At 37.2% G+C, this 15,716-nt stretch overlaps 1 protein-coding gene across 1 annotated transcript in view; it reads left to right on the forward strand.

The window, feature by feature from the left end:
* Positions 1-15,716, forward strand: part of LOC107564847 (voltage-dependent T-type calcium channel subunit alpha-1G-like) — a 61,503-nt gene that overhangs the window by 9,711 nt on the left and 36,076 nt on the right. Inside the window, exons 2-6 of the mRNA XM_016250019.1 lie at positions 9,386-9,512; positions 10,487-10,612; positions 10,818-10,907; positions 12,056-12,248; positions 13,635-13,682. Coding sequence (XP_016105505.1) covers positions 9,386-9,512; positions 10,487-10,612; positions 10,818-10,907; positions 12,056-12,248; positions 13,635-13,682 — 584 coding nt within the window. The remainder of the gene's footprint in view (positions 1-9,385; positions 9,513-10,486; positions 10,613-10,817; positions 10,908-12,055; positions 12,249-13,634; positions 13,683-15,716) is intronic.

Genomic DNA, 15,716 nt, shown 5'->3' on the forward strand with positions numbered 1-15,716 from the left:
AGGTCCCCCCGTGTGGTTCTGGGATCATTTTGACCCCACGGGGTGAGATCTTGCGTGGAGCCCGGGAGATTAGGAGATTATCAGTGGTCTTGTATGTCTTCCATTTTCCAATAATTGCTCCCACAGTTGATTTCTTCACACCTACCTATTGCTTCCTCATATGTGTTTTTGGGTTTGTTGATCTAAATATATTTAGACAGTTGAAGGTTTAAACTAAATATATTTTCACTTTGAAAAATATTTTCATAAAGCCATACTCTTAGGTTCTATTCGAAATATTTTTCATCCAGAAAATACATGTTTTTTGTGGTATTGTCAATCTACATATAAATGAATGAATTAAATAAATATAAACATAAACATGTTTATGTATTATATACATATATTAATGAAAAATATGACATTTTTTCAAAGTGAAAATACATTTCATTTTAACCATCAGAAGTCAAAATATATTTCAAAATGTACTTCAAGGGGCAAGAAATTATATTTCCAATTTTATAAAAAACATTATATATATATATATATATATTAAATAAATCAAATATGTAATATTGAAAAACACTACAGTTAAAGATATAATGAACTATATTTCTGTCATGACAACTCTCGGAGGGATTGGCATGGTAATGTACATGACAATGTTAATGTATTTGGTCTTGGTGGAATAGATCTGCTACGCTGTTGCTGCTGCGGCAGAGCAAGTACCGAGACTTGCCACTGCCAATACATCCACAACATGCTGCTGTAAGCATGTAAGAAATATTGCTGCTGCACATATAACATATATGAATAACCCCATATAGCTTACATAAATCACAGCGTAGTAGATCTATACAGGTGGAGTGGGGTAAGGTGGAGGGTTTCTGAAGTGCGCTGCCAACTGCTACAGCAAACAAAAGCCAGGTATTTGAATATTGAGCAGTGAGCTCATTGGCTACCGATACAGGAGAGAACCAATCAGCTGCCATGTGACAATGATGTCACCAGGTCAGATTGAGCTAGACCTATCGGACTGCGCCATCTAGAGATTCATGCCAGAACTCTGTATTAATTCAGTGAGAAATTATTAGTAGCCCGGGTGGAACCAATCTTGGCTCTGGATCCCAAATGCCTGGTCTGCTAATTATTGACCTCTGGTATCCATGTGCATACTTTTTCCTGAATCCATGATTTTCTAGTCTTTTTATTAGTATTCTAATTTGTGCTGATAAAGCATGCTTGTTTGCTGAACTATATTGTGCTAACTAGGGATGAGGTATTTTGATATGATGAATCAGTCTTCCAGCAAATCTTTTAAGGCATCCTTCACCAGTTTGCTAAAACAGCAAATATAACTCATGTCACTACCCCTGAGCGTCACTATTACGCCACTGCTACTGAATAGTGCATAGAGATTCAAGCATACCCTTATAGATAATGAATAGTATGTGGAACAAATCTTATTATAAAAGTATTGAATTTTATCCACTAGTGGCATAGTTACATAAGGTGAATTAACCTTTAAACGGTCTGTGTGATAAGGTCCCATTATAACTAAAGACAGTTGCTTCGGTTGACTGTCAGAAAATGTAGAGCAACTGGAGAGAGAAAAAAAAACGCCCTGTAAATTAAACATGAAGTGGTCTGTGTTTTCACCTCGAGCTCCTCTGCATGAACATTTTAAAGATTCTCACTGAGAGTTTCTTCCACTGCCAGAATCCTCTGCTTCAGAGAACTTTACTGTGAGTGTGAGTGTGTCTGCCTTTGCATCGCCGAACACCTTTTGAAAGTTTTACTTCTTGATCATTGAGACTTTATATTAATGCACCTCTGTGTGAAGTCCAAGTTGAAATCAAAAGAAAGACAAAGACAGCTGTAAAAATTCTCCACAGTGTGGGCTCGGCTACTCCGGCAAAAGTGAATTCAGGGAGGGGTGGGTAATCCAGACCACATGTGTATCTGGACCACTCTGTTCAGTGAGCTTAAAGGGACAGTTCACCCAAAAATGAAAAAAAATTATGCTATTGTCTACTTACTCTCCTGTCTTTCGAATCTGGTATGACTCACTTACTTCCTTTCTTTTAGCAGGTGGTCCAAACTGCTCTTATATCTAGATTTTAAAAAAATAATAATTTAAATAATGTTTATTATTATTAATATTTCAATTAATTCCTGTGACCCTGGACCACAAAGCCAGTCTTATGTTGCACAGGTATATTTGTAGCAATAGCCAAAAATACATTGTATGGGTCAAAATTATCGATTTTTCTTTTTTGCCAAAAATTGTTCAGATATTAAGTAAAGATCATGTTTCACAAAGATATTTTGTCAATTTTCTACCATAAATATATCAAAACTTAATTTTTGATTAGTAATTTGCATAGCTAAGAACTTCATTTGGACAACTTTAAAGGCGATTTTCTCAATATTTAGATTTTTTTGCACCCTCAGATTCCAGATTTTCAAATAGTTAAAAAAAGAAAGAAAGTGACGTGACGTGGCCAAGTATGGTTACCCATACTAGGAATTAGTGCTCTGCATTTAACCCATCCTAAGTGCACACACACAGCAGTGAACACACACACACCGTGAACACACACCCGGAGCAGTGGGCAGAAATTTTTTTTGCTGCGGCGCCCGGGGAGCATTTGGGGGTTCGGTGCCTTGCTCAAGGGCACCTCAGTTGTGGTATTGAAGGTGGAAGAGAGCGCTGTACATTCACTCCCCCCACCTACAATTCCTGCCGGACTTGAGACTCGAACTCGCAAACTTTGGGTTACAAGTCCGACTCTAACCATTAGGCCACGACTTCCCCCAATGTTGTTTCCCAGCCTAATATTGTCCTATCCTAGCAAACCATACATCAATGGAAAGCTTATTTATTCAGCTTTCAGATGATGTATAAATCTCAATTTCATAAAAGCGACCCTTATGACTGGTTTTGTGGTCCAGGGTCACATATACTGTGTGTGTGTATGTATGTATATATATACAGTGGGTACGGAAAGTATTCAGACCCCCTTAAATTTTTCACTCTTTGTTATATTGCAGCCATTTGCGAAAATCATTTAAGTTAATTTTTTTTCCTCATTAATGTTCACACAGCACCCCATATTGACAGAAAAACACAGAATTGTTGACATTTTTGCAGATTATATATATATATATATATATATACATACATACATACATACATATGTATGTATATTATATAAAATGTATATACTTTTCTACGTTTTTGAAAAAAAAAGGCTCTCATGCTCACCAATGCTGCATTTACAGTATTTGATCAAAATACCATAAAAACTGTAAATCTGTAAAATATTGCAATTTATAACATCTGTTTTCTAATTTAATATATTTTAAAATGAAATGTATTCCTGTAATGGCAAAGAATTTCTTATATTGAAAAATGCTTAATATCTTTGTGGGACCCATATTACTTATTTTTATGTTTGATAGCCCCTAGTCCCCATCCGTTTTCATTATATGGACAAGAGCAGTGTAAACGTTCTTCAAAACATCTCATTTTGTCATACAGATTTGGAATGACAGGAGCATAAGCAAATGATAACAGAATTAAAATTCCCTTTAAGGTGAGTTGATACGCCCATTAATTCATTTGAAAATCTGTGTTTGTATGGACAGTTAATGTCTGTGTACTCCTTATCGAGTATTAATGGTGTTGTTACAGATGTGTCTCTTTCAGTCTTTAGACAGGATGATTTATGCGTTGTGTTAAGGGGGATGTGCACACTTTGTAAATCCATCAACTCTTTGACCCCCAGGTTAAACCCCTCCACTGTACATTGCACTGCATGTCACCTTTGCGGATCTAAATTAATCTCAAAAGCGCATAAAGAACCATCAATCCTCTACTGTCTGCCTGAGCCCCAGAGGAACAGACCCTCCCTTAAACACCTGACGCCAGCATCTATCTACTCACATCACTCCATTCAGTCTCCTGCTTGACTTCTTCTCAATGCAAATAACCTGATATAATGTACCGCTTTATTATTGTTTGTGCTCATTAATTCTCACGCTAATTACAGTTCCGCTTCTTTCACAGTGCCTGTCCACTCTAAGGCATTTGTTAAGCTAATCTAACCATGCTTGACTTGAAGCAAGTTAGTTTTTCTACATTGTCTATTTGCTGTAATTACAGGGACGAAGAATTGCAGCAAAAGACGATAAGGATAGATTGGCTCTTTTGGATTTCATCTGGAACTGATTCATTTAATTTACATAGCATCTCTGCAGATGTCCCTTATGTCTTATTGTTTTTAGATAATTGCTTGTGTAATTGTGAAGTCATAATTTTACTGGATTATGTGAGGGTGCTAGGACGGAGATGGAGAGAAAGAGCTAAAAATTCCAAAAAAAACTGAAGTTGTATTGTTTGGACCAAGTGACTTTTATGATGGTGGTGATCTGGATCTAGGCTTTTTAAGATCTCATGTTATTCCGTGTGCAAAACACTTTGGCGTTTTAATTGACTCAGGACTTCGGTTTGATAAACAGATTCATTCTGTCGTCAAATCATGCTTTTTACATTTACGCCACCTTGCAAAAGTTAAAACTTTTCTCTCCCTCAAGAATTTCGAAACTTCACTTTATTATGGAGCTAATAGTTAATCTATTGGGCATTTACAATTTGTTCAGAACGCTGCTGCTAGGCTGTTGACCGGTAGCAAAAAAATGTATCGCATTACTCCCATCTTGATGTCTCTGCGCTGGCTACCGGTTAAATTTAGAATAGAGTTTACAATTTCAGTCTTCGTTTATAAATCTTTACATGGCTTCGCTCCAGGCTACCTTTCTGCTTTGGTACTCCCTCATAATCCAACTAGGTCACTTAGGTACTCCATAACCGGAGTCAATAATCATGCAGATTTACGTTACAAACTTATAGAATTGTACAGTAAGAAAGTAATTTCCTTTAACCAGGAAATTAACGTTCTTAGAATTGACAAGACGGTTGACCCTGAGTGGTCAGCTAAATATCTACAGTGGATCTAAAATATGAATAGTTAATTATAACTAGTTATGGTTAATTATTCATATTTCCTCATGAGCTGATTTGCTACAGTGTGTAGGACTAAGCAAAAACATAGAGGAGACAGAGCCTTTGCAAGCCCCATGGAATAGCTTACCAGTGTCAATTCGAACGGTATCATCACTTTCTATGTTTAAATCAAAGCTTAAATCTTATTTTTAAATCTATGGCGTTTAACAACAAATGAATATTAACAAGTAAATATTTAACTTTGCTGTTTGAAATTCTCTTTTTATGTATTATTTCTAATGTACAGCACTTTGGTCAACCTTTTGGTTGTTTTTATATGTGCTTTATAAATAACTAACTAACTAACTTATACTGTCTTTTTACGCGTTGCATTGCGCCGCGTAAACATAAAACCATGTCTGCATTTGTGATCGGAGAAATGACAAACAACAAGCGCTACTCTACACTGCTCAAAACTCGTGTTTGAATCGTTAGTGGCAAATTCTTTATATATAAAAAACGTACTTACAGTCTGTGAGTCAGAACAGCCGGCATTGTAGTCTACTCTACCAGGATCAGGAAACAGTCCTCCATAAAATGTGCTGATCTGAATATTTGGGTTGAACTGTTCTGGAACAGTGTTGGAAATACAACTTAACCACTGATTTGTAGTCGTGTCCTCTTTTGGAAGGCCAAACAAAGTAATTTTGCTTTCACAATGAAACAAACAGCATCACACACGGCGGCCTTGAGTGAGCGGAGGCTGGCAGCTAGAATGAGCGGTGGTCAGCGGGCTTGTGGCAACCACATGTGACAACCACATGTGACAACCCCGGGCTGGACTCTGCTTCGTCCACGGTGAAAGCCGATCCGGCGATCCACAGCCTGAAGTTGATGTATTTCCTCAGCGACCAGCACGGATCAGCTCTAGGCATGACGAAGCGGATATCGTCCTCTTTTGGAAGACCAAACAAAGTAGTTTCGCTTTCACAACGAAACACACAGCGTCTCAACATGGCGGCAGCAACAATACTACAGCGAGAATAAAAGTTATCTTCTTTCTTTGCGTGAACATTTGGGCGGCGTTATGCAACTCTTCCCACATCGTGACGTAGACATGTGGAGGCATGTTAGAACGAGCCGTTTTAGGTAGACGTGGTTGACTCTTAACTTTTATAAAGAATATCTCTTTGGATTTGAGACTTCAGTCTTTGCAACTTTACAGATCTTCTTTATGCACCAAGAGCTTGTAACACTCCAAAGAGAAAGGAAAAATTGAAATCGCATCATATGACCCCTTTAATGCTGCTGTTTTTACTACAGTCTTTTTTTGTAGTTGCGATTTTTATTTATTTATTTTTTGTCATTTGACGGATGTCCTCAGATTGTGTGCTTGCTGTGTGTGTGTGTGTGTGTGTGTGTGTGTCAGGGACACACAGCTTGAATCCCCCAAACTGACGGTTCCCAGCCCAACTACAGCATCCTTTAATTACAGCCAGGATGAAAATGTGTCTCTGTGTTCTGGGAATAAGAGGCTCCTTTAGTGCTCTACTTATTGTTTCCTTCTTAATTTATTTATTTATTAAAACCTTTCAGAACACAAAGACCGGATTGGAGCGATTATATATGGGACATTCTGATTTTTTTGAAGGCTTGCAGAACACAGTAACCATAACACGTGCTCAGAAACCAGAAGAGTCGCATCGGCATCATATTATACAACTAGGACCACCACCCTGGTTTCTCACCAACAAAAAATATCATGGCATTTACAATAGTACCATTGTATTTTATCATGCTATGGTAATCATTCAGTACCATGGCATATATATAACAGGACCATGGTGTAACCATCTGATATTTTCAAAATTTACTCTTTACAAACATGCTTTTCTTTTGCTGTCACTGCTCTTTTATTACTGTATATAAATAAATATTAAATTGCACTAAATCCAATATTTACTCATTTTTTTCATTAAAAATTATATAAACGTATAACTTCACTGTGATCTGGAATGTCTACTGTTTTGAAAAACACCTCAGGCACTAGCGCCCTCTATTGGTCAGGGATTGAAATCTCAAGGTGTGAGCATGCTATTCATATACTATTATATCTATTAATATTTAGATTTCACTTGATTTTAATTTTGATTTGTTTTATGTGATTGTCTTTTTAATATTTCTATTTTTTTTTCCAGTTTAGTTTTGGTAATTTTATTACTTAAAACTTCAGCTTATTTTTAGTTGCCAAGTTTTCATCTAATATTCATATTTTATGTGATTTTATGTTTCAGTTCAAGCTTTTATTTCAATTCAGAATTTCTTTTTTTAATTCTTTTAGTTTTAGTGAACAAGTCATCATATAATTTCACTAGACTGTCCCTCTCAAATTCACTCAGAGATGAGCGTGGGTCTAGACATATTGATCCTTCTCATCGTTTGACATTTCCATAATTGATTTTATGGTATTACCTGAAATCCCTGAAGTGAGCTTTGATAAATCCGCTTGAGCTTGTGAAAGATGCACGCAGATATTCAGACAAACAAAAGACAGAGCAGCCTGTTATCTGCACTCCCTTTTGGCAGACTCCTTTCTCAACCAGTCACTTTGACTAAACCTGATTGGTCTCTTTAAACATGCCCCTTTCTTCATCCTCAGACACTGATACAATCACAGAACACTTCTTAAGAAGATCAAAGCTGAGGATCAAATCAGGTCTTTGCTGCTTTAGCTCAGTTCTGTGGTGAGGAGCCAGAAATCACTGAGGACTAATGTGCCTTTTATTCTTTATTTTGAAGGAAGACACATTTTTGAAGTCTCTCTCTGTGTGTGTGTGTGTGTGTGTGTGTGTGTGTGTGTGTGTGTGTGTGTGTGTGTGTGTGAGATATCATAAACATCTTGCAATATACAATGTTTCTGCAATGCATCTGGATCCCCTGCTACTGCTTTAGGTCCTCATTGTGTCCCATTAACATCAGTTCAACACAGACAATGCCGTAGATTAAAGTCAGTTGCCTTTTACAGCTCCCTTAGAGTATAATTTTACATGTGAATCGCTGTTCTTACAGACAAACAGTTGATCTTGAATCTGTCTGCACTACTTTTTCATTGTTGGTCTTTGTAAACATGCATTAGATGGACATCTTTGACCATTTAAGCACATTTCATTGGTCTCGTGTCATGAATGCAACATTTTTAAGACAGCATGTTAACTTTAAAGAGGCCAAACTTTTAAACACTTGCTTTTTAACGCATGCTTTCTTTCCCCTTTTAGTTGTTTTTTAACAAAAGAACACACCCTGGCCTCTAAAGCAGCTGAATTCCTGTTACAGCTGTGTATTTGTATTACATATGTTATTGTCTGTGCCTTTGTGAGCAGGTGTCTTTGTGTCACTGTTGATGCCACCCTCCGCAGAGGTTGACATGTGCGGTTTAGTTCCGGATGTTGTGCCTTTAATAATCAGGCTTCATCTTTATTCCGACGGTTTAATTAAAACTGTCTCCTTTCTATGCAGCACAGAAAGTTTCCCCACAGCATTGCATTGGGGTTGCTTAGCATAATGGCTAGTGCATGAAAATGTTTGCTGGTAATTGCCATGCTCACTCGTAGAGGAGGTTGTGATTGCAGCAATGATGGAATGCCTAAAGTAGAGAAAGCTGACTAATGTCAGGTTGGTGAAAGCATGAGAAACATTTATCCACTCGCAGGCACTGGCCAGGCAAGGACTGAGCAGTTTATGGACCCTTTCTGAGTTTACAACTATGCAGCTCACCATATAATTGTGCATAGTTAGGATAGCAAAATAAATAGGCTTATCATGTTTTAAAAGAAAGGAGAAAGCGCTTCCCATGTCTTTTGTTATTAGTCAAAGATAGTGTGTCTAATTCAAATTTTTGCCCAAATTCATCTGTCACAAAGCTGTTTAAGGTTAAAAATAAATGACCCAGACTACATTAAATAGGGGTTGAATGAGAATGAACATGGTTTGTGGTGATCACTATGTATTTTGTGAGGCGAATTATGGGCTGCACGATAAAGCCTTTTGAAATTTAAAAGACATTTAACGCTATGCCTTGATAAATATTAGCACTGTTAATCAATATTAGTGTGTTAATGTTTTTTGACAGCCCTAAATATACTAATAAATCAAATTATTTATTATTAATATAAATGTAAATTATGTAGTTAGTTATATAGCATGATAATACTATACAAATGATGTAATTTTGTAAAATGTTTGCTTGTTTGGTTGTTTTTCCTGAGAAAATAGTTTGTTTGTTGAGTTGCTTCTTGATTTCCAAATGGAACATCGAGGTCCTGAAGCAAAAAAAAACAGTTGTGAACCTCCAGGCTAAGATCTGTTGCTTAAAAATCTGTTCTCTTGTTTGATTTTCAGAGTGATCAGCAGAGCTCCAGGACTGAAGCTGGTTGTTGAGACACTGATGACGTCACTCAAGCCTATCGGGAACATTGTAGTTATCTGTTGTGCCTTCTTCATTATTTTTGGCATCTTGGGAGTTCAAGTAAGTACAAAACAGCATAACCTTGCAGAAATCACAAGCGTAAACCAGTTTAAGGAGTTTTTTTGTTTTTGGGTTGTTTTAATAAGACTTTGAGCACTTTTCAGCTTTGTCAGCATGGCAGGCCATCTTAAACCAGCTTAGGCCAGTTTTAGCTATGTTTTTCGGTAGGGAAGTTAGAAATGCTACCTTACAGTTATATAGCAGATATAATATTTCTTGCTTGGATCAGACTATTAAAGTAAAAGCCAGTCTTAACTTAAGGGATTAATTGTAGTAATTCCTTCTAAGAAACCGTCATATATAAAGTAACAGATCATTTGACAGCTCTGTGTATTTAATCCACAAGATTGCCTTTAAGACTTTTAGTGAGAGTGAAAGAGGTGGGCATAGAACAAATACATGATTTTCTGTCATTTCTGTAAATTTGAAACATGCTCTTCCTGCCCACAGCTGAATAATTTGACTATGATTAAAATGTTCTGTTTTTCATACTTCCACAATTTACGTAAGTCCTTAGGGGAACGTCGATGTAATTTATCTTCCATTGTTCCAGGAAAAGATGCCAGTGCTCTTTGAGCCTGAATGATGTGGCATGTGTAACATTGGCTTTGTCCTTTTATGGTTTTCACTAAATAGTCATACTGGACTTTCAATAATGGGGACATAACCATCTTGTATGAAGTTGTAACATATAATTCATATATAGTAATGTAATGCGCTTATATGTACATGATATATGTAATTGAAATCTGAACTCTTCATTATAATTAACCAATAATTGTCAGCTATTGTCATTAAATTCCACACCCTCTTTTTCTTCCAATATATATAGAATGTATTTCTATTTATTATCTCAAGACACTTGATATCTGTCGTTCTAGTTGAGACATTTTTATGTGTGTTATTCCAAAAAATCACTCACAGAGAAAAGGAAGGTTGGTTGTGAGCTGATAAAATTGTTTTTTTCCTCACAGCTCTTCAAAGGAAAGTTCTTTGTGTGTCAGGGGGAGGATACGAGGAACATCACCAACAAGTCTGATTGCCTCCAGGCAAGCAACAAATGGGTCAGGCACAAGTACAACTTTGATAACCTGGGGCAGGTAAGCGTTTAACCTTGCAATGGTTACACAAACTTTCACTCTTTCTCAAGATGCTCTTTTAGATGTACCTACAAGCGAGTGGTAATGCCACTTCCAATTTGAAAATAATCTGTTATGGTCTCATCCCATTTTCAACAAAGTCAAATGGAGCCACTGAAGTCAAAGATTTCTTTTAACCTCTTTTATTATCTCTCACTTCCCTCAGGCCCTCATGTCCCTTTTTGTTCTGGCTTCCAAAGACGGTTGGGTGGACATAATGTACGACGGCCTGGATTCTGTCGGTGTCGATCAGCAGGTATTGACTATATCAGAAGCTGCTGTTACCTGCATAACATTTAATTGTAATAATATTTATATGCCTATGGGTTCCCCTTTTGATATTTTTGATCTGAAACTGTGGACAGTGTGGCAACCTTATTTAATTGGGTCACTGTTTGTAGAATGCAAACAAACTTTGGGCCAGAATACATCCCAGTCATTCGCGTTCTCTGATAACTGCAAACTCTTCATTGAACTCCATGAACTGAATCAGAGCTGAAAAATCATTGGTCAGCAATCCTGTCCTGGCTTCAAAGAACTGCTTTTCCATTCATCAGTTTTTTCTGTAAAGCTCCTTGCTGTCCATTCAACAGAACTCTTTGAAGTGGCTTATTTAACACTCTTCCCCCAAAATGTCTATTTTTTTAAATACAGTTTAAATTTTTGAATAATTCTGAATTCATTTTTGAGTAATAAAATATAGGATGATTTTTTTTTGCCTGAAAAGGAATGCCTGGCTGTAGGCTCCTGAAATTGTTCTGCTCTATTTGAAAAGAGCCCAGACCTTGTCCTAACCAAGGCATTCATGTGTTTGAATTGGCACAGATATCTCTTCTTCAAATTCATGCCGTGTGACCTGTGCCTCACCATTGCACACAGAACACTTAATCTAGCCTAGAGGCAGGCATATTCTGGTCCCCAGCAGGACAGACCTTTGAACTGAAATTTTATTGATATCACAATTCTCCATCATCACCATCTTGAACATGGCTGTAAGCTAATCCTTGGGACCTGACTCGGCAACTGATGTATTTTTATACAATTTTTTGGAATTTGAAATTATTATATATTATATTATATTATATTATATTAAATAAATATATATGGCCTTTTTTCCCTTTCTCCTGGGCTGGTTTGTATAAAGAATATTTTTTGCTTGTTTTGAAAATTATTATTATTATTATTTTTTGACATATTATATTATAATTTATAACATATTAAATAAATCAAATGCAAAAGATATGTATAAAAATTTATTAACATAAGTAAGTAGGTAGGTAATGCAAGTCAACATCGTTGAATTGCTGGCCCAACTTACTGTTGAGCCTTGAATAAACTTCCTAATGTGTGCACATTAGTGTGCATTCTGTACATTAATCCATGTTGTGTTTTTCTGTTTTGTAGCCCGTCATGAATTACAACCCATGGATGCTGCTTTATTTCATCTCCTTCTTGCTGATCGTGGCTTTCTTTGTGCTCAACATGTTCGTCGGCGTGGTGGTCGAGAACTTTCACAAGTGCCGACGGCACCAGGAGGCCGAAGAAGCCAAACTGCGCGAGGAGAAGCGCCTTAAACGCATGGAGAAAAAAAGAAGGAGTAAGGAGAAGGAGCTAGCTGGTCGGTAGCCTTTCCATACCTTTCTGAGTCCTGCTTGATCATTTTGGTTTGACCATGTGCTAAATTAGTTGCTAATGTTAATTAGTCATCAGCGTATGAGGAATGAGATGCTCGGGCCCGTAATTAGCTAGGAATCCGCCCCTCCCCGGCTTGCCCCCCTTTTGCCTGGGAACGTCTCTAGAGCATGTCCCATGGCTTGCATGGTGATCTGCTTACTGAGAGAGCAGGGTGTGCGGTGGACCCCTGCTCCAGGGCTCTGCCCACCCTACTCCTCTCATGCATGTAGGACAGTGCAGTCTGAGAAGTAAATAAAAATCCCGTTGTTGTCACTCTCAAATTGGTTACATCCATCAGCTGCCTGCTCCAATGCTACTAGGATGCACGGCGTGGTATTGATGACCTTCTCTTTTGGTTCCACTGCCTGCTATTTTCAGTACATGGCGTTAGCATTTAAACAACATCACCAAGAATCTCCGTGTGGATGCTAGGGACATTGGTTTGGACATTGGTCCAGCATGTTTGATCTTTACAGTTAAAAATGGGAATCTTCTTTTCTTTTTTTTAAGCCCTTGAGAAATACAGATGTAAATAGGTAATCTATGTACTATAACATCTTGTGTCAGACCACAAGATCAGAGACTAAAACTCATGCAAGGCAAACAAAGCTGGTCTCATTGGTACTTTTATCATCTAATCTCAGTTCAAAGGTCAAATCTAACCCTCTCTAAATGTACTGTCACACCATATATTCTCAATATCTATATTTGATTTGCACATTAGCTGATTAGTGTGTTCTTTTGTTTTATAGTGCTATCATGCCATCAGATCTAGCTGGAGAGGGAAAGGTGCTTTATTTGACCTTGCTTCATCTTTTCTTTTTGCTACAAATCTAATTTTCCGTAGGTGTGAATGTCTGACGGGATGTGTCAGGTTTCTGGGGTGGAAATGGGATTAAACCGTGTGTCAGCTTTGCCTGGTCTGATTAATATTTTGAACTTCTTTTTGAACATAATATCTAAATATCCTGAGGTAACTTTTTGTGGACTTTTCCTATAAAAAGTTGAGCAGAAAAGTTGAGGTTCCTTTCAGGCGAACTTGTTGGTATCGTTAACTGAAAAAAGCTTTATTTGTTTGTTTGCCAGACATTTCCATCCACAAAGTATTTCAAGAACAGTAATCTAGGACTAATAATCTAGGGCTCGAACATCTGGGATAAGTAGATTTAGTATTAGTGTTTTACACATAACAATAGAGTTATTTTGGACTCAGAATAATTGGAACGCCCACCGGCATATTCTCTCAGAAAAGCTCCTTTGACGGTTTCTTTGCTTGCCCTACCTGATTAACATGGTTTCGTTCTTCTAGATGTAATGCTGACCGGTGTCAGTTGGTCCAGTCCCGATCACACACAAGGTACAGATTGCTTATGGCATGTCTATGTGTTCACCGTGGTGATGGTGGTGGTTTTGGGATGAGGGTGGTAGAGGGACACTGGGTGGGAAGGCACCATCAGCGCCCATGTTCTCACCTCATCAGATCTGATCTGACCACACAAGAATTGTCTGTGGAAGTGTGTATGTCCGGTTTCCACACCTCATCACCAGCTCTAGCCAGCCCAGCCTCAAGCTCACACGGGATGGATAGAGAGAGAAAGGGAGAGAAGGTATTACTGTAATTGGTGATATTACAGGTCCGATCTCTCAATGTTGCCCCCAGCGTGACGCACTGTGGCTGACTGTTCGAAGGGAAGAGTATCACTGTTAATGTCTTAGCTTTTATTGATCTGTCTGCTTCAGAGTTTTCTCATCGGTTTGGTGTTGTGGCGTAGTGCTTCACTTCGTTTTGTGATGTTACACCATAACACTGTTTTCAGAGTTACTGACATGCTAAACACGACACCTTGCTGTTGTTCAGAGGCTGCATGACGTGTTGATACTCATTTGTGACTTGCGTGAGTGAAATGTTTGTATGGCACACTTGTTCCACTTTGACTTTGTTGCTGTACTGGGCTGTTTTGCATGATTTTATTTGGTACAGTAATTTGAGTACAGCTGGCTTATTTTGGATATAAGAGGGTATAATACAATATTTGTTTCCTGTGCTTCTGAAGTGTTGGAATGTATAAGCTAGGGCTGCAACTAACAACTATTTTGATTATCAAATAATTATAATTAATTATAGATATCTGTTATATCTGATATCTGTTATGAGCTATTAAATATTATGGAGAAAAGTCTATATAATTTATGTACACTATGGTCAAAATGGTTTATAATATAGTTATTTTAAATATATATATATATATATATATTGTTTTAGTACATAAAGCCTGGTTCCCCCCAGTTTTCACTGTTGTAGCATTTCATGTTTCAGTTACAGCCAATTTTAAACCTAAATTTGATGTCTGTCATGAAAATGTAACTGTATTAGTGACATATGAACTAATATGAACGCTCAATGTTAGGACTTGCTGTTTTGCATAATAGAACTACTCTCATTATAACAGTATATCAGTAAAATGTACAAGAGCATTCAAAACTTTGATCATAATTGATCAAAAGCGACAGGAAAGTTTATAATGATGCAAAATATTTCCATTTCAAATAAATGCTGTTTAGTTATTGCAGCCCTAGCATTAGCCATATGAAAGCCATATTTTCTTTAAATTTATGATATGTTTATATATTTTTTTGTTCCCTTCCAAAACTTTTATCTGCTGTACAGAAACAAGCACCTATGACAGTTTTTTTTTTATATAAATGAAAAAAAATTGGCAGTTATATAACTTAAAAAGCGGAATATATTTGTGCATGGAACATGTTTACCTGTGTTGTTCTCAGTGTAGCTAAGAGTCTGTTATCTTTCCCCTTCTGTCTGTGTTCTGCCTCTGTGAACAAGAGCTCCCTCGTGAACCCCTTTCCGTTTCTCCTCCGTGCCTCTCTTTCTTTCTATTTCTCTGTCTCCAACTTTCTTTTCTCTCTTTGCCCCCATTCCCCTAATGTTCTTGCAAAGCATCTCTCTTTCCCCTTTCTCAGTTATGCATTTTAAAACCCTTTAAATTTTGTTTTATCACCAGTGTTTAGTGTTAGATATAAACATCTCTTTTATGATTAAAATGAGCATACACAGCTACGCTAATAAACTAATGCATCCACACCAGAAGGTGTCAGTATAACGTCCAAGACCACTGAGATGAATAAGTGAAAAAATAAACAAAAACATGCTGAATGCACTTCTAATGTGTTTTGTATATTGTTTATGAAGCTGTATATGCTAATATATTCTAACATGAGAGCTCTACAGATTAGCCTGGTATAACCGTTGATTGATCACATTTTTCCATGTTTTAAACACGGTTCACATTTGCATGTGTCAACATTGTTCACACTATGATTGAGTTCTGTCATCGCACTTGGGATTAAAAAATGACAGGCTACATTTAGAAGA

Source organism: Sinocyclocheilus grahami, unplaced genomic scaffold (assembly GCF_001515645.1).
Source record: "Sinocyclocheilus grahami isolate Dianchi unplaced genomic scaffold, SAMN03320097.WGS_v1.1 scaffold966.1, whole genome shotgun sequence".
Lineage (NCBI taxonomy): Eukaryota > Metazoa > Chordata > Actinopteri > Cypriniformes > Cyprinidae > Sinocyclocheilus > Sinocyclocheilus grahami.